This window comes from Alosa alosa, chromosome 7, assembly GCF_017589495.1.
Source record: "Alosa alosa isolate M-15738 ecotype Scorff River chromosome 7, AALO_Geno_1.1, whole genome shotgun sequence".
Classification (NCBI taxonomy): domain Eukaryota; kingdom Metazoa; phylum Chordata; class Actinopteri; order Clupeiformes; family Clupeidae; genus Alosa; species Alosa alosa.
This window is the reverse complement of record NC_063195.1, coordinates 26,545,411-26,563,003: the sequence shown is the minus strand read 5'-3', so window position 1 is coordinate 26,563,003 and position 17,593 is coordinate 26,545,411. Positions and strand designations below refer to the sequence as shown.

General features: G+C 44.3%; 6 protein-coding genes across 6 annotated transcripts; 3 read left to right on the top strand and 3 right to left on the bottom strand.

Moving 5' to 3' along the window:
• The first annotated feature begins 22 nt into the window (after window positions 1–22).
• LOC125297127 (histone H3) lies at window positions 23–8,077 on the top strand. The gene is made up of 2 exons (XM_048247294.1): window positions 23–29; window positions 7,579–8,077. The coding sequence occupies exon 2, from the start codon at window positions 7,581–7,583 to the stop codon at window positions 7,989–7,991; it is 411 nt and encodes a 136-aa protein (XP_048103251.1). The 5' UTR covers window positions 23–29; window positions 7,579–7,580; the 3' UTR covers window positions 7,992–8,077.
• LOC125297109 (histone H2A-like) lies at window positions 356–1,040 on the bottom strand. Its single transcript, XM_048247276.1, has one exon. The coding sequence runs from the start codon at window positions 731–733 to the stop codon at window positions 356–358; it is 378 nt and encodes a 125-aa protein (XP_048103233.1). The 5' UTR covers window positions 734–1,040.
• Window positions 3,937–4,542, top strand: LOC125297103 (histone H1-like). The gene has a single exon (XM_048247269.1). The coding sequence runs from the start codon at window positions 3,937–3,939 to the stop codon at window positions 4,540–4,542; it is 606 nt and encodes a 201-aa protein (XP_048103226.1).
• On the top strand, window positions 5,998–6,381 carry LOC125297130 (histone H2A-like). The gene has a single exon (XM_048247297.1). It carries the CDS (start codon window positions 6,004–6,006, stop codon window positions 6,379–6,381), a length of 378 nt encoding a protein of 125 aa, XP_048103254.1. The 5' UTR covers window positions 5,998–6,003.
• Window positions 8,078–8,693: 616 nt separating the features above from the next.
• LOC125297114 (histone H2B 1/2-like) lies at window positions 8,694–9,338 on the bottom strand. Its single transcript, XM_048247280.1, has one exon. The coding sequence runs from the start codon at window positions 9,147–9,149 to the stop codon at window positions 8,775–8,777; it is 375 nt and encodes a 124-aa protein (XP_048103237.1). The 5' UTR covers window positions 9,150–9,338; the 3' UTR covers window positions 8,694–8,774.
• Window positions 9,339–10,213: 875 nt separating this feature from the next.
• On the bottom strand, window positions 10,214–10,568 carry LOC125297119 (histone H4). The gene has a single exon (XM_048247286.1). The coding sequence runs from the start codon at window positions 10,547–10,549 to the stop codon at window positions 10,238–10,240; it is 312 nt and encodes a 103-aa protein (XP_048103243.1). The 5' UTR covers window positions 10,550–10,568; the 3' UTR covers window positions 10,214–10,237.
• Window positions 10,569–17,593: the final 7,025 nt, after the last annotated feature.

Sequence of the window (17,593 nt, the reverse complement as noted above, 5' to 3'; positions counted from 1 at the left end):
AGCAAAACGTCGACATGTGAATACATTGAGCCAATCATATGGTGTGTTGTGAAAATATCTTGCCAATCATGTCTTGTGAACTCGCCGCTGGAGCAAGATTGGTGTCGTGAAGCCTTGCGCACGCGCATTTCTGTTGAATAGGATGCCCGATAAGTGCACGCGTAGCTATATGGCCGCCGAGTGGAGGGACTTGCCTAAAAGGACTTTGATTTGGGGATTACTAAACTGATGACATATGTACGTGCGAGGAAATATGTAACACCATGGAGAAACTGTCAATAACATGGAATATGTTTTTATAGGTGTTTGGGTGGCTCTTAAAAGAGCCTTTGTTCTGGAGACTTAGGAAGATGGTTTACTTGGACTTCTCAGTCTTCTTGGGCAGCAGAACAGCCTGAATGTTAGGCAACACACCACCCTGAGCGATGGTCACTCCGCCGAGCAGCTTATTCAACTCCTCGTCGTTACGCACAGCTAGCTGCAGATGGCGGGGAATGATACGGGTCTTCTTATTGTCACGGGCAGCGTTGCCGGCCAACTCCAGGATCTCAGCGGTCAGGTACTCGAGCACGGCAGCCAAGTAGACCGGTGCCCCAGCGCCGACACGTTGAGCATAGTTGCCTTTGCGCAGCAGCCTATGCACACGACCGACGGGGAACTGCAGTCCAGCCCTGGATGAACGTGTCTTGGCCTTTGCTCTGGCCTTGCCGCCGGTTTTGCCTCTGCCGCTCATTTTTGTAATAGATGTTTAGAGTTCGTCTGAATATCCAAATGCTCACTTGTGTCCAGGCATGTCCTATTATGCCACACCAGCGCGGGCTACCTAGTGCCCCAGTGGCTGACACCAGAATGCTGAGAGCCAATCAACGTGTAGCTTGCTGCGGGGCATCAACTTGAGTTCTATTTGGCGCGTATTGCATGCTCACCTCCCTTTCAGTGCTTCAGTAGCACAATCACAAAATGTAAATCAACAAAGCTTCGCGTGGTAACTGTTACAATGTAGCAAACTGTGTTTCAACTTTCGGATACTTTGTGATGCACTGTACATTGTTAAAATGTAACAAACTGAAGTGGTTGTTACAACATTTTGGATGCTTTGTATTGTTTGGGAGAAATTGCTTTATGAGCAAGAGGGCATTATGAGTTATAAGTTAATTGATTAGAAGCAACTGTTGCATGAGCAAAGGGGCATGTTTTGTGATAACTTAATAATTCCATTTACAGTTTGTTATGATTGTTTAAGCACTTTTTTGTAACTATGGCTTGCAAAACTCTACACATAAATGGCAAAACCTCTCACCCAATCAGCAAAACATTGTAGTTCTCTTGCAAAAGCTAACACACCTTGCTTAACTCTTCACACAATGTGCCAACAACACACTGATGGTATGAATAAAATACACATCTGGCTTTTGCTTTCTCTGTGCATAAGGTAGACTATGTCAGTTTGAGGTCATACTTTTGTCATAGTTCTGTAAACATACAGGGATCCAAACTTCAAGTATTAGTGTTTATTTACACACATCAAAACAAACACAAGTGTGTTTTTCCAAGTCAAAACACAAAATAGCATTTCACTGAGACAAAACAAATCAGTCTACATCGGGTCGTCTCTCTCAAAATTCCGTCTACATCACATGCAATGTCCTAGGCCAAGGCACCGGGGAAAATATATTCTGGAATGCCATATCCAGGCCTGGCATGACAATATCCACACATGTAGACTGTTTTTTTTGCCTAAAGGGCTATTTCTTTCTCTTCTTACCCTTCCTCTTCCCCCTCCCCATCCTCCTCTTGCTCCTTCTTGTCCTCTTCCTCTAACTTCACATCCTTGTCCTTGTCATTCTCTCCCTCTCACTTCTTCACCTCTTCATCCTCTTCTTCCTCCTACTTCTTCACCTCCACGTCCTATTCTTTGCCTCCTCTAATTCTTTCTCTTCTCACTCTTCCTGCTCCCTCCATTGTACCCACTGTACATAACCTGTGGCTTATTTATAGTATTTGGCTGATTGCAAAGTGAACTAATTATCTAAAACAGTTTTCACATGAGAAAGTGTGCCAGAGAGTTGACAAAATAGTGAAAATAATAGCCATTCATGTGTATAGATTTGCTAGAAGTGTGTTGATCCTTTGGAAATTGAGTGTAAAGCATGAGTTGTGTTTACAGTTCCGCAAAAAGAGTGCTGTGCAGTGAATTGTGCCTACAGTTGTGCAAAGTGTGTGTTACAAAATTGCAAATTGTGTGCAAAGCAGTGTTTATGCTTTTAGTTTTGCGAACTCAGTGAGTGGTTTTGCTATAAGTATTAATAGTTTTAGGAATTGTGCTATAAGAATCACAGTTGTGTTTAAGCATTCAGAAAAAAACTGTAAGCATTCAGAAAAAACTGTATGTATTTTAAGTTTGAATTCATAATCCATTAGTTCATTACCCACATACTGTAAAATTACCACCCCCCCTCATTGGGTTTCGCTGCCTTGGCTTTCTTGGGGCTCTTTGCTGCCGCCTTGGGTGCAGCGGGCTTCTTTGCCTTCTTCGAGCTCTTCGTTCCTTTTTCAGTGTGGCGGGCTTCTTGGCTGCTTTCTTTGGATACTTTTTGGCGGCAGCCGACTTATTATTAAGTAATTATTATTATTATACGGGCTTCTTAGCCGCGGCAGGTTTCTTTGCTGCTGGCTTCTTGGCTTTAGGAGTTGTTGTATCATAATGAAATTAGACCCAAATGTGTTAAAAATGTCATATTTTACAAATGTCCCAATTGTTTTCGTCATGCCTAAACTGTCCTTTCAAAGAAAGTGAAATCATTTGACAAAGGTGACAATAATTCTGTAATTTAGTTTTAATAAACAGTTTATTTTTTTTATTTTATTTATTCATCTATAATGTTTTGCATTTCATTTAAGAGGGTACGCTAAATAGTCAGGCCCTGATACCCCAGAAAAAAAAAAATTTTAAATAGTCTTGGGGGAAGCAGGAGAAAAAGTGTTCCAGTTTTGGGCGATTCTGCCTGAGTATATTCTGTAAAATTAATAAGTTGTGCAATGTCATAAATCAAAGGCTTTGTCCAATGGCTGTTATTCCAACCAATGCATGCTTTCACATAGCAATGTTATCAATCTAAGGCTAAGAATCACCTAAACCCTATACAGAGATAGCCAACTAGACTGTCTATTCATAACGCACAAGCAAAATGCAACTGTGTAATGTCTACTATCAATAATAGCAGGTGGGCTGTCCAAAGAATCCCTAAGCCAGTGTGTTGGGGAAATTGTTTTTTTTCTTCAATGTAATGAATTGTTTATATGCCTGCATACAGTTAAATAAACAGCCTTCACAAATATTGCCACATAACTTATTTTTCCCCATAACTTGGTCCTGTAATATTTAGACCTATATGGTAGGCCTATGTATCCGTATGGTGCGTGTTTTTGAGCTGTGTCCAAAAAGCCACCGTTTGTAAAGTAGACATTCACATCAACTACAGTCACTGCTTTTACGCGTTACTGAGGCTCATCTCCTTCTCTGTGACACTTTTTTTGTTTAGGCATTGCGCGGTTTTACTATCATTATGAGCATGTTTTCCTCGCAATACTTAGACTGACTGCAACCTTTCCACCTAGACGGCCAAAGTTCCCAATTCGTTGCAAAAGGGAAAAGGGGCAACCATAAACCAAAATATATTCACTCTAAAGTGTAATCGGTGCTCTTCACAACAGACATAGTCTTATTGGTAAATGTCGTATCGCTACTCATATTTGTTACAAAAAGTACGGGGAGAAAACACAAGTGATCTCATCGTCACAGACAACTCGGAGAGCTCTCCGTCTGCTGACTCTAAATGGTTCTCATGTTTATTTTAAATCCAGCCCACCAGCTCCTCTCGTCACACATTCTCTCAGGTCTCAGAAGTAGTTTGAGCGGAAAACGTAAAGAATACAATGGCAGAAGCTGCTCCAGCCCCCGCTGCTGCCCCAGCAAAGGCCCCCAAGAAGAAGGCGCCACGACCCAAGAAAACTGGACCAAGTGTAGGCGAGCTCGTCGTCAAGGCTATCTCTGCCTCCAAAGAGAAGAAGGGAGTCTCTCTTGCTGCGCTGAAGAAAGCTTTGACGGCTGGTGGGTACGATGTGGAAAAGAACAACGCTCGTGTCAAGGTGGCCATCAAGAGTTTGGTCACCAAGGGAACTCTGGTCCAGACCAAGGGAACTGGTGCCTCCGGCTCCTTCAAGCTGAACAAGGCGGTGGAAAAGAAGCCTGCAAAGAAGGCAGCTCCTAAAGCCAAGAAGCCAGCAGCGAAGAAGCCTGCCGCGGCCAAGAAGCCCAAGAAGGCAGCAGCCAAGAAGCCGGCGGCCGCCAAAAAGTCTCCGAAGAAAGCAGCCAAGAAGCCCGCCACGCCGAAAAAGGCAACGAAGAGCCCGAAGAAGGCTAAGAAGCCCGCTGCACCCAAGAAGACAGCAAAGAGCCCCAAGAAAGTCAAGGCAGTGAAACCCAAGGCAGCCAAGCCTAAATCTGCCAAACCCAAAAAGGCTGCACCCAAGAAGAAGTAAATGTTGCGTTTTCAACAGGTTTACAAAAAGGCTCTTTTAAGAGCCACCCAAAAGTTCTTTGATTGCGTTTATTCCAACAGTGCCTGCTCGTATATAAACATACTCGCTCTGAGTGTGTACGTTCACAACGACCGATTAGCTTTCTATAACTTTCACAAATTTCCCACTGCATATGATTGACCAAATTAATTAGTCCAAAATTCACTGCCCGAGGGAAATTTAAACAGTGACTGGTAATTAACAGTATGGGTAATGGATCATGAATTCAATGCTTCTAACAAAGTCCTTTTAGGCAAGTCCCTCCACTCAGCGGCCAACGCTTTTTGGGCAATCGTCTGGCATCCATTTCGGTAGAAATGCGCGTGCGCAAGGCTTCACGACACTAATCTTGCTCCAGCGGCGAGATCACAACACATGATTGGCACGATGTCTTCACAACACACCATATGATTGGCTCAATGTATATGTATGTATATGTAAATCCTCCATAGAAATGCATGGGGCTAGTTTGTAACGCCAATATGGCCGTTGTCTACACATATCCAACCCCTTCCTCGGCAAACGTCGACATGTGAATACATTGAGCCAATCTTGTGGTGTGATGTGAATACATTGAGCCAATCATATGTTGTGTTGTGAAGACATCTTCCCAATCATTTGTTGTGAACTCGCCACTGGAGCAAGATTGGTGTCGTGAGGCTTGCGCACGCGCATTTCTGCTGAATAGGATTCCCGATGAGTGCCCAAAATGCGTTGCTATATGGCCGCCGAGTGGAGTGACTTGCCTAAAAGGACTTTGGTATAACACATAATGCCCTCTTGCTCATAAAGCATTTGCTCCCAAACAATACAAAGTATCCAAAATGTTGCAACACACAACCACTTCAGTTTGTTACAGTGTATCACAAAGTATCCAAAAGCTGAAACAGATTGCTACATTATAATGTTATGTTACCACGCGATGCTTTGTTGATTTACTATGACCATTGAAGTGAACCTATGGAAACTTTTCGACACCACGTGCTCCAGCGGCGAGTTCACAACACATTAATTGCACGATGTCTTCACAACAAAGAACATAATTGGCTCAATGTAGTCACAACACAGCACATGATTGGCTCAATTTTCAAATGTCGACGTTTTGCCGTTAGTTTGTAACTGAGTTACAAACTAAGCCCATGTATTTCTATGGAGGATTTTTGAGTGCTGTGTCTCTTCATTAGAAAGTCTCTGAATGTGCTACTGAGACACTGAAAGGGAGGTGGGGACGCAAATGGGAATACGCGCCAAACAGAACTCAAGTTGATGTCCCGCAGCGAGCTACACGTTGATTGGCTCTCAGCATTTTGGTCTCAGCCACTGGGGCACTAGGTAGCCCGCGCTGGTGTGGCATAATAGGACATGCCTGACCACAAATGAGCATTTGGGTATTCAGACGAACTCTAAACACTTTCTTCAAACATGAGCGGCAGAGGCAAAACCGGCGGCAAGGCCAGAGCTAAGGCCAAGACACGTTCATCCAGGGCTGGACTTCAGTTCCCCGTGGGCCGTGTGCACAGGCTGTTACGCAAAGGTAATTATGCTCAGCGTGTCGGCGCTGGTGCACCGGTCTACTTGGCTGCTGTGCTGGAGTACCTGACCGCTGAGATCCTGGAGTTGGCCGGCAACGCTGCCCGTGACAATAAGAAGACCCGTATCATTCCCCGCCATCTGCAGCTAGCTGTGCGTAACGACGAGGAGTTAAACAAGCTGCTCGGCGGAGTCACCATCGCTCAGGGTGGTGTGCTGCCAAACATCCAGGCTGTTTTGCTGCCCAAGAAGACCGAGAAGTCCAAGTAAACCATCTTCCTAAGTCTCAAAAACAAAGGCTCTTTTAAGAGCCACCCAAATACCTATAAAAACGTTTTCCATTGTGATTCTATATATATATATATATATATATATATATGCATGCTCCCACGTACACGTCATCTTCCGCGAGCGCTGTTGTTGCAGGCAGCTCACTGCGCCGGGATTAGTGTGCGCTTAATCTCATTTGTGTTCACTGTGTGCTGAGTGTGTTTCACTAATTCACGGATTGGGATAAATGCAGAGACCAAATTTCCCTCACGGGATCAAAAGAGTATATATATTTCTACATCAGTTTAGTAATCCGACCCGTTCACTGTGAATCAATACCCGACCACCTACTCCAAAATGTCAGCCACTAAGTAGCAGTACAAATTTAGCAGATTTAGTAATAAGTTCTTCATCTAAGTGTTGAATCTTTTAAGGAACACACAAGACTAGTCCTTTTAGGCAAGTCCCTCCATTTGGCAACGCTTTTTGGGCACTCGTGGGGCATCCATTTCAGCAGAAATGCGCATGCTTCACGACACCAATCTTGCTCCAGTGGCGAGTTCACAAGACATGATTGGCAAGATATTTTCACAACACACCATATGATTGGCTCAATGTATTCACATGTCGACGTTTTGCCGAGGAAGGGGTGTGATATATGTGTAGTAACGGCCATATTGGCGTTACAAACTAGCCCCGTGCATTTCTATGGCGGATTTTTTGAGTGCTGTGTCTCATTAGAATGGCATTTAGAAAGGCATAGAAATTAGAAGCATTTCAATTATATATCATGGAATTTCCTGTTTGTAATCACGCACATTCGTAGGCCTTAGTTTAGCAAATAGAAAATCTACCGTATGCTATTATTTCTTTTTATGCATGCCAGTTAACAAGTTATTATTTGTTGTGTTTGTTTCTATACCAATCATATAGCGCTGACTGATGGAATGCTTTAAGTGCATTTCTTTAATTTCTAATTTATATTGAAAAGGTTTTGTGAGTACTGAATCAACACAATGATATAAGCTATTAGGGGGTGGGCTTTGTATTTTGAATTTCAAGCGCCACTCAAAAGAACGATGAAGACCAATCAGCGGAGATCAACAAGTGACGTAAAAGTGGGCAGGGTGAGAATGTAGGCCTTATATATCCACAATCTGGAAATGTGTTCACTCTTCAAACCCGAAAAATCCGTAGCAATGGCAAGAACTAAGCAAACAGCCCGCAAATCTACCGGAGGCAAGGCTCCGAGGAAGCAGCTTGCGACCAAGGCTGCGCGTAAAAGTGCACCTGCGACCGGTGGCGTGAAGAAGCCTCACCGTTACAGGCCTGGTACCGTAGCTCTGAGAGAGATCCGTCGTTACCAGAAGTCCACTGAGCTGCTGATCCGTAAGCTCCCCTTCCAGCGTCTCGTCAGAGAAATCGCTCAGGACTTCAAGACTGATCTGCGCTTCCAGAGCTCTGCTGTCATGGCTCTTCAGGAGGCTAGCGAGGCTTATCTCGTTGGCCTGTTCGAGGACACTAACTTGTGCGCCATCCACGCCAAGAGAGTCACCATCATGCCCAAGGACATCCAGCTGGCTCGTCGTATCCGTGGGGAGCGTGCTTAAATGATTTGAAGTCAACATCCGGAAATTCAAAGGCTCTTTTAAGAGCCACCTAAACATGAAAAAGGCTGTTTTCCAAACTTCTTGGATACATGTGCATATGGTCTGGTCTTATCGGATAAATATGTAGCTTATTAATTGCAAAACATAATGCTAGCATTAATTAATTAAGTTAATCACACAATGATGGTGAGTATGTTTCGGAATTCTGCCCAGTTAGACAGGCTGCCTTTGGTTATGGTACGATGGTAAATGAAACCAGCACAGCCGAAGATTGCATCAGGTCTACATATACGTATACGGTCTCTAGGTTTCATAGCGTTCTGCTTGCATAAATTATCCTGGTCTGTCGATTTGTCAACGTTTCTCCCACTATATCGTGCTGTCTCTTCTCATCATTTGTTTTGGCGGAAGACTTTCAGAGCCGCTTGGATTACAATGACGCAAGACATTACAAATATGGACAAATAAAGGTTGAAAGTGATGTGTAACCACAATCCAGAAAGTAACAGTAGTTGGTAGTTTATCCCCCAAATTATCCTTTATCAGAGAGACTGTTTTACATCCATTTTCATGATATTGCAACTACTTTTCAAAGTGAACGTGGGTGACTTAAAGTGCCTTCGAGATTGGAACATTCTTAGAAATCAAGGGAGTAAAAGCTTACAGAATTTGTGGGTAAAATTAATGTACTGCAATCCATGTCTAAATTGGAATTACTTCTCAAAGAGAATGTGGGTGGCTCTTAAAAGAGCCGTTGGATTGAAGCGCGTTTACAATTTGGCTTTATTTGGAGCTGGTGTATTTGGTGACGGCCTTAGTACCCTCGGACACAGCGTGCTTGGCCAGCTCACCGGGCAGAAGCAGACGTACTGCAGTCTGGATCTCCCTGGAAGAGATGGTGGAACGCTTGTTGTAGTGAGCCAAGCGAGAGGCCTCTCCAGCGATGCGTTCGAAAATGTCGTTCACGAAGGAGTTCATGATACCCATCGCCTTGGAAGAGATACCGGTATCAGGGTGGACTTGCTTCAGGACTTTGTACACGTAGATGGCGTAGCTCTCCTTCCTGGTCTTTCTGCGTTTCTTGCCACCCTTGCCGGCGGTCTTTGTCACGGCTTTCTTGGAGCCCTTCTTTGGGGCAGGCTTAGCTGGATCAGGCATGTTGCCTTCTCGATTATGGTAAATCGAAAGTTTGACTTTTTGTTGAAGTCACCTGAGATTTATACCGATTTCTATGTAAATAGGGGACTGCGTCACTTCATACACCCACGATCAGAATGCCCTGTAAATTCCCTCCGAAACCAAATACCCAGACAGGGTTGGTCAATTTGAATGGAACCAGACAGTTAGTGAGAGAAGGTTAGCACCACCCACAGACCATCGGTTGACAGGACACCATCTCATTGTGTGTCCTTTCTCGCACTTTTTTTCTGAATGAACGGAATCCTTCCAAATGTATGGCAAATACCAAATGCCCAAAACATATAGCATCACAATTCATGAGTAGGCTACAGTTTTCATTTTGGTGTATTTCTCGAATCATGATGACGCTTGCACAGCAAAACTATAGTGGAAACGGTCCTGTACTGTGCTGTTTTTACTTCCATTTGTTGACAGACATTTTGCAGTGGTTTATTTATTTAGCAGACGATTTTCTTTGATAACTTGTGAACCTTAGTTTTGGGCTAATTATGATGCCATTGCGTAGCACACTCAAAATAAATATGACAGGTTAATTATTGCCATTGTTGTGGCACTTCTTTGAATTTATTGGACTTCCATATTACATGGTTTACCCTTTGCTAACATGGGACGCAGACTATACATGTTACGCGTGTCAATGCCCCAGTCCTCCAACTCTTCTAGCGACATCAGATATCGCCACTATGGCAACTGCACGTAAATGGTTCACTTTTAATTATTATATTTATGAATCAAATTGCCCTATACAAACAGTAACACAATACATTCTTTTTTTGTTTTGTGCCAATATACGGGCTTTCAGTAGCACGCTCATTGCGTCCCAACTTATACGTTGGAGATGTTATGGTGGCTAATTGCATTTATTTTATATTAACCTAGACCTTCATTTGTTTTGCAGTAGTGAGAAGTAGACTAGAACTGTTAAGAGTTTTTCCATGATCCCAAATTCCCCGAAACCCAAATTACCCTGGAGTACAGCATTTTGTAAGATAATGGGTGGCTCTTAAAAGAGCCTTTGGGTTTAGATAGATGGAGAAATCTGATCTTTAACCACCAAACCCGTACAGAGTACGACCCTGGCGTTTCAGAGCATAGACAACGTCCATTGCGGTCACGGTCTTTCTCTTTGCATGCTCGGTGTAGGTAACAGCGTCACGGATAACGTTCTCAAGGAACACTTTCAGCACGCCGCGAGTTTCTTCGTAGATGAGACCAGATATGCGCTTTACACCACCACGGCGAGCCAGACGCCTGATTGCAGGCTTGGTGATACCCTGGATGTTATCACGAAGAACTTTACGGTGACGCTTAGCGCCTCCCTTTCCAAGACCCTTGCCTCCTTTGCCTCTGCCAGACATCTTCAATTCTTCCTGCGACTGAAAGTTGCACGTATGTGAACACTGTGCTTTGCAACTCGTAATAGTTTCCAAAGAGAGGACGTTGGTGAAAACTACTAAGCACTGCCCCTTCACTGTCACTCCCTTTGGCGGGCATTTTGGCGAAACGTCACCAAAAACGCCCACAACCTCATAACGAAATAAAGTAGGGCCGACATTGATAGGCTACTTTGCACAACTTTTTAAAATCACAAATTGGACAAAGGATAGGCGCACTTATTACAGTTTTTCAACTGCTTACATACTAAATATTTGCTTGTCACACAATTTTCTAAACATATCTTTCAAACACCATAACCCCACACCAAATCTGCAAAACCATACACTTCCAGTAGGCCTACACAAATTCCATGGCCATGACACATCCATAACGTTGTATAGGAAGTTTATGCTACACATACGGTGTTGATGCAAACATCTCCAAGAGATTATTAGGGTGATCAAAACCACAGGAAAATCAAAATCCAGAAATTATTAGGCTGATCAAAACCACAGGAAGGCCTATGCGTACCCTCCAGTGATCGACAACCTAATTTCGAGTGGCCTATTAACGAAAATCTGAGCGATTATTTTCCTGTAATTGTCATAGGCTACTGTTGTTGTTGAGTAACTGGATTATCGTGTTAGCTGGTAAGGACGGCTGACTTTGCAGCTGGAGTTAATTTACTGTTGCAGATGTGTTCATCCTGCCGTTCGCCTCTGTTTAACACAGTTCAATTTGAAATGTGACGCAACACTCAAAAAATCCTCCATAGGAATGCACGGGTTTAGTTTGTAACGCCAATATGGCAGTTGTCTGATACATATCCCACCCCTTCCGCGGCAAAACGTTGACATGTGAATACATTGAACCAATCATGTGGTGCCAAAATAGATGCCTAATAAGTGCCCAAAAAGAGTTACAATATGGCCGCCGAGTGGAGGGACTTGCCTAAAAGGACTTTGTTCACATTGCCAGTTATTAACTAAGTTACTAAGTAGCTGACTTCCTTAACTAAACTCAAATGGAATGAATCACTCCAGACCAGAATCTGAATACCATTTACCTTTCTTGTCACTGTGGAGGGTAAACTTATCTCAGTTAACCTCAGACTAACCTTAAATAAAAGTTACAATAATAGTAGCCTACTACTACCAGAGACTTTCTAATGAGGAGAAACAGCACTCAAAAAATCGTCCATAGAAATGCATGGGGTTAGTTTGTAGTTGTACCATTGAGCCAATCATTTGGTGTGTTGTGAATACATTGAGCCAATCGTGTGGTGTGTTGTGAAGACATCGTGCCAATCATGTGTTGTGATCTCACCGCTGGAGCAAGATGTCATGAAGCCTTGCAGCGCATTTCTGCCGAAATAGATGCCCGATAAGTGCCCAAAAAGCGTTGCAAAATGGCCGCCGAGTGGAGGGACTTGTCTAAAAGGACTTTGGTACAACATACAACATAGCATTAGTTCACAGCCCCTCAGTATTACTCAGTATTACCCTAAGTGAATAAGAGGTAATAAATAAATAAACACACACACACAAAAAAGAAATTATATATCTATGCAAAAACAGTGGCTGGTCTCTCTCTCTCTCTCTCTCTCTCTCTCTCTCTCTCTCTCTCTCTCTCTCTTTCTCTTTCTCTCTCTCTCTCTCTTCAGTTTTTGGGCGGGTGAGGCGAGAACCATGGCCATTTTTTTCTTTTTATTGAGGCAGGCAAAGTTGCAGACTGAAAATAAAAGTTGTGGTGGAGTGCAATTGCTAGGGGACCTGTTGACCGCAAACCTATCGTGAAAAATATGGGCAGTCAACAATTAGGAAAGGGCATGTAGAAATCTGGTGATTTGTTCCCCTTTTTTACATTATTAAAAAATCGTACTCTCGCCCTGTGACTCCAGACCTGTAAAAAATCCTACTCCGGATAGCAGAAAAGCCAAAAGCGGTCTCTTAGCTGGCGACCACAGACTTGTTGTGTCCGTGGTCGCCTTCAAGTGAATTTCTAGTCTCTGTGTGTGTGTGTGTGTGTGTGTTCTGTTGCAGATGATGATGAGTGTGTGGCGATTCCCCCTGTGTGTGGCACACCTGCACAAACACCCCAGGCAGCTACACCTGCACCTGTCCCGAGGGCTTCAGGAACCCCAATAATAACAGCACCAGAGCCCCTTGCGAAGGTGAGACTGTGGCTCAGGGGAAGAGGACTCAGCTCTGGGTGGCTTAAGGCAAAGTCCTTTTAGGCAAGTCCCTCCACTCGGCGGCCATATTGCAATGCTTTTTGGGCACTCATCGGGCATCCTATTCAGCAGAAATGCGCGTGTGCAAGGCTTCACGACACCAATCTTGCAATCTTGAGTTCACAACACATGATTGGGAAGACTCACAACACACCATAAGATTGGCATCCTCACATTGAGCTCAATGTATTCACATGTCAACGTTTTGCCGAGGAAGGGGTGTGATATGTGTAGACAACGGCCATATTGGCGTTACAAACTAGCCCCATGCATTTCTATGGAGGATTTTTGAGTGCTGTGTCTCCTCATTAGAAAGTCTCTGCTTAAGGTGATATGGGAACTTTTCTCATATCTAGGCAAAAGACATGTAGTCAAGGTCAAATCCAGTGCCTGTTGCCTTCTTTCTTCTTCTTCTTCTTCTTCTTCTTCTTCTTCTTCGGCAGTTAGTCAACTGGACATACTTTTAGTCATGTTTGAAATCATGTGATTTTGAGCAATATGGCAATAACTTACTTTGACTACTAGCCTACCTACTTTCCAATAACTTTGTCCAAGTTTGTGGTATAACTAGATCTTCAAATTCATTCGGATAGTTAGAAGGATATATATATATTACAATATCATTATTTTATTTGAGACGGGTAAGTTCTGTCATCTAGAGGACTATGGGAAATTCAGCCCCACACTCCTTGAACTGGATTATGAGATGTGGACAGACATGAATGACCAGGAGAGAAAACAGCACATGGAGAATATCTTTGAAGAACTCATAGGATCAGTAGATGAGTGGGGCCAGGAGTTGAACAATCTTAATAACAAACTAACTGATGGTAAGAACTCAGTCCAGTATCAACTATTAGCGCTAGTAGGCAACTTCTTTGAGATACAAGGATTTATTTGGCTGTGAATGGTGTGTGTTAATTTTGAAAGAAACAAAAATCTCTTTTGAAAGGTAAAGAGATATAAGGACACTGCCAACACTGACCCTGATTAAATATTTCCTTTTCAGTGTGGTGGGTCATTAAACACATCTTGCCATTATTCTATGAATGGCAATTGGAAACGTAGCCAATTTCCTCTACCAAATCAACGGTAATAGTCCTCTGCACTAAATCATATCAGTGAAAAATTTTTTGAAAGAGGTCATGTAAACATCTTTCTGTATCAACATTGGTGTCCTTACTGCAATGTATTTTGTTTATATGTAGAGCCCAAGGTTCCTGAGGAAATGTGCAAGGAGGACACAATGCACCTGATAGATGCTGGGCTCTTCCTGAACTCTCCGTATCCATCCGTGCTGAGAGAGGCGAGGGATGTGGACATCACAGTGTCTTCAGTGTCTTTGACTTCAGTAGGATTTCACCTTTTAAGGTACAACATTTGCTGCCTAATACATGCAACTCCAAGCAATCATCTAACACAGAGAGACACACCAGATCTGCTTTTGGCTTTCTGTCTGAATTGGGCATTTGTGATCGAAGTCTAAGGTAGGTGGTTAGTAACATGTCCTTGGCAGCAGAACAAGCAAGCAAATGGTTGTGGGTAAGAAGAAGTTACCCTTCCTGGGGCGCAAGCTAAGGTAAGCTAACTAGCTAATTTGTTTTGTGTTTGTGATGGACTGTGCCTAGGTTGATGGTGGTTTTTTATGGTTATGGTTCAGTCCGCATCAACGGGACGGACCAACCCTAGCCAACCTAGACATGCCTAGGTTGGTTAAGGGTATTTGGATGTTTATTGTGGTAATATGGTGGCAACATGGGGCGTAAGCTAACTGGCTAATTTGTTTTGTGTTTGTGATGGGCTGTGCTTAGGTTGATGGTGGTTGGCTAGGTTTTTTTTGGTTATGGTTCAGTCCACATCAACGGGACGGACCAACCTAGCCAACCCAGACCATGCCTAGGTTGGTTAAGGGTATTTGGATGTTTATTGTGGTAATATGGTGGCAACACGGGGCGTAATCTAACTGTCTAATTTGTTTTGTGTTTGTGATAGACTGTGCCTAAGTTGATGGTGGTCAGCTAGGGTTTTTATGGTTATGGTTCAATCCACATCAACGGGACGGACCAACCTAGCCAACCTAGACCATGCCTAGGCTGGTTAAGAGTATTTTGGGTTTTGGATATTTCAATGTGGTAATATGGTGGCAGCATGGTAATTTAACGAAACATCGGTGGAGGGTGTCTCCAGGACTGCTGTTGGATGGGCCATTTTCACTGTTTTGAACAGCCTTCATGAGGTGTGTAAAGAACACACACAACACAATTTATATATATATAACATCTGTATGCTGTTGGGAACTTCTCCACAATATAACATGTCTTAATGAATTTAGAATATAGAATATCTTCCCTTTTTCTTTACAATAGATGTGGAGCTGCATCAAAGTCCTTTTAGGCAAGTCCCTCCACTCGGCAGCCATATTGCAACGCTTTTTGGGCACTCATCGGGCATCCTATTTTAGCAGAAATGTGCGTGCGCAAGGCATCACCACACCAACCTTGTTCCAGCGGCGAGTTCACAACACATGACTGGCACGATGTCTTCACAACACACAATTTGATTGGCCCAATGTATTCACATCACACCACATGATTGGCTCAATGTATTCACATGTCAACGTTTTGCCGAGGAAGGAGTGGGATATGTGTAGACAACGGCCATATTGGCGTTACAAACTAACTCCATGCATTTCTATGGAGGATTTTTTTAGTGCTGTGTCTCTGCTGTAACCCATTGTTAAACTAATTTGGTTAGTTTCCATTCTAGGAAAATGTATCAATACAGTGTTTATTCATATTTTTCGAAAATACCTACACACATCATCAAAATGTATTCCTGGTGTCATGATAATAATGCAAACACTGCAAGTAAATCCCAAGAAATATTAATTCCTATGCTTTTTCACTGAAACTTTTCAGCAGACTGGCTTTCAACATCAAATGCTAGATTGGGATGATTCTGAAATATTTTTGCTGTTCTAGGCTGGTTATCAAAATAAACAAGCCAATGGGTCTAAATCAGGACCCATGCAGCAGCAGCTACGCTGAGCCCCAAGATCCGTGCAACGATGGCTCTGCCGAGCCCAAAGGCCCATGCAGCAACAGCTCCACTGAGTCCCAGGACCCATGCAACGACGGCTCCGCTGAGCCCCAAGACCAATGCAACAACCGCTCCTCTGAGCCCCAGGACCCAGGCAACGACGGCTTCACCGAGTCCCAGGACCCAGGCAACGACGGCTCCACCGAGCCCCTGGACCCAGGCAACGACGGCTCCACCGAGCCCCAAGAACCACACAGTAACAACTACGCTGAGGCTCAAGACCCATGCAACAGCAGCTACGCTGAGCCCCAAGAACCATGCAGCAAAACTACGCCGAGCCCCAAAATCTGTGCAAAACTACGCCGAGCCCCAAGACCCATGCAACGACTGCTTCGCTGAGACCCAAGACCCATGCAGCAACCCAGCTACGCTGAACCCCAAGACCCATGCAACGTCGGCTCCGCCGAGCCCCAAGACCCATGCAACAGCAGATACGCTGAGCCCCAAGACCCACGCAGCAGCAGCTACACTGAGCCCCAAAATCTGTGCAAAACTACGCCGAGCCCCAAGACCCATGCAACGACTGCTTCACTGAGACCCAAGACCCATGCAGCAACAACTATGCCCAGCTCCAGGACCCATGCAACGTTGGCTCCGCTAAGACCCATGCAACAACCCAGCTACGCTGAACCCCAAGACCCATGCAACGTCGGCTCCGCCGAGCCCCAAGACCCATGCAACAGCAGCTACACTGAGCCCCAAAATCTGTGCAACGGCGGCTCTGCCGAGCCCAAAGGCCCATGCAGCAACAGCTCCACTGAGTCCCAGGACCCATGCAACGATGGCTCCGCTGAGCCCCAAGACCCATGCAGCAACAACTACTCCGAGCTCCAGGACCCATGCAGCAACAGCTCCACTGAGTCCCAGGACCCATGCAACAACTGCTCCGCCGAGCCCATAGGACCATTTAGGAAGAGCTCCGCCAAGGTTCAGGACCCATCTAATGACTGCTCCACTGAGCCCCAAGAACATACAGCAACGTCTCGGCTGAACCCCAAGACCCTCGCGGCAGCAGCTCTGCTGAACCCGGACACCCATCGTTCCCACGGTTATGCAATACACGAATGTCTGCCACTGCGCTGAGCGCAACGAAGATCTGTATCATGCTGAATATTATATGTTTTATCAGGTAATGGTATTCTAAAAGTTTTCTAAAAGTTCTAAAAGTTTTCCAGGTTGAATTATTTAAGGCCACAGATAGTACGGAATGAGCTTGGATCCAATGCAACAACAGCTTCAGGGAGACCCATGCACCAACTGCTCCGCTGAGCTCCTGCAACCCTGCTACAACGGCTCCGCTGAGCCCCAAGACCCATGCAGCAAAAGCTACACCGAGCTCCAGGACCCATGCAATGACTGCTTTGCTGAGCCACAAGAACCATGCAGCAACAACTACTCTGAGCCCCAAGACCCATAAATTATAGGTTCTGCGCCTATCTCCCTAACCACTCATCTCGGTGGAATACTTCACAAACCCTTTGTTCAACACATGACAAACCATATATCAAAATAAACAGCAGACCTTACCGAACACAAAAGTGTAAAGCAGTCCCCTGTACAGTTAGCTGTTCCAGAGTAATCCAGTTTTGAATTGGCAGCAAATTTCGACATGCATGTCTCCAAATTTGGGCTTTAAGTTTCACAATGTGTTTAAGTTTTTCTACATGATTTCATAACAGGCCAAATACAAAAT

Excerpts from the sequence above, each read along its gene's own strand:
- LOC125297119 (XM_048247286.1), bottom strand. The coding sequence starts at position 10,549 with ATGTCTGGCAGAGGCAAAGGAGGCAAGGGTCTTGGAAAGGGAGGCGCT.
- LOC125297103 (XM_048247269.1), top strand. The coding sequence starts at position 3,937 with ATGGCAGAAGCTGCTCCAGCCCCCGCTGCTGCCCCAGCAAAGGCCCCC.
- LOC125297109 (XM_048247276.1), bottom strand. The coding sequence starts at position 733 with ATGAGCGGCAGAGGCAAAACCGGCGGCAAGGCCAGAGCAAAGGCCAAG.
- LOC125297114 (XM_048247280.1), bottom strand. The coding sequence starts at position 9,149 with ATGCCTGATCCAGCTAAGCCTGCCCCAAAGAAGGGCTCCAAGAAAGCC.
- LOC125297130 (XM_048247297.1), top strand. The coding sequence starts at position 6,004 with ATGAGCGGCAGAGGCAAAACCGGCGGCAAGGCCAGAGCTAAGGCCAAG.
- LOC125297127 (XM_048247294.1), top strand. The coding sequence starts at position 7,581 with ATGGCAAGAACTAAGCAAACAGCCCGCAAATCTACCGGAGGCAAGGCT.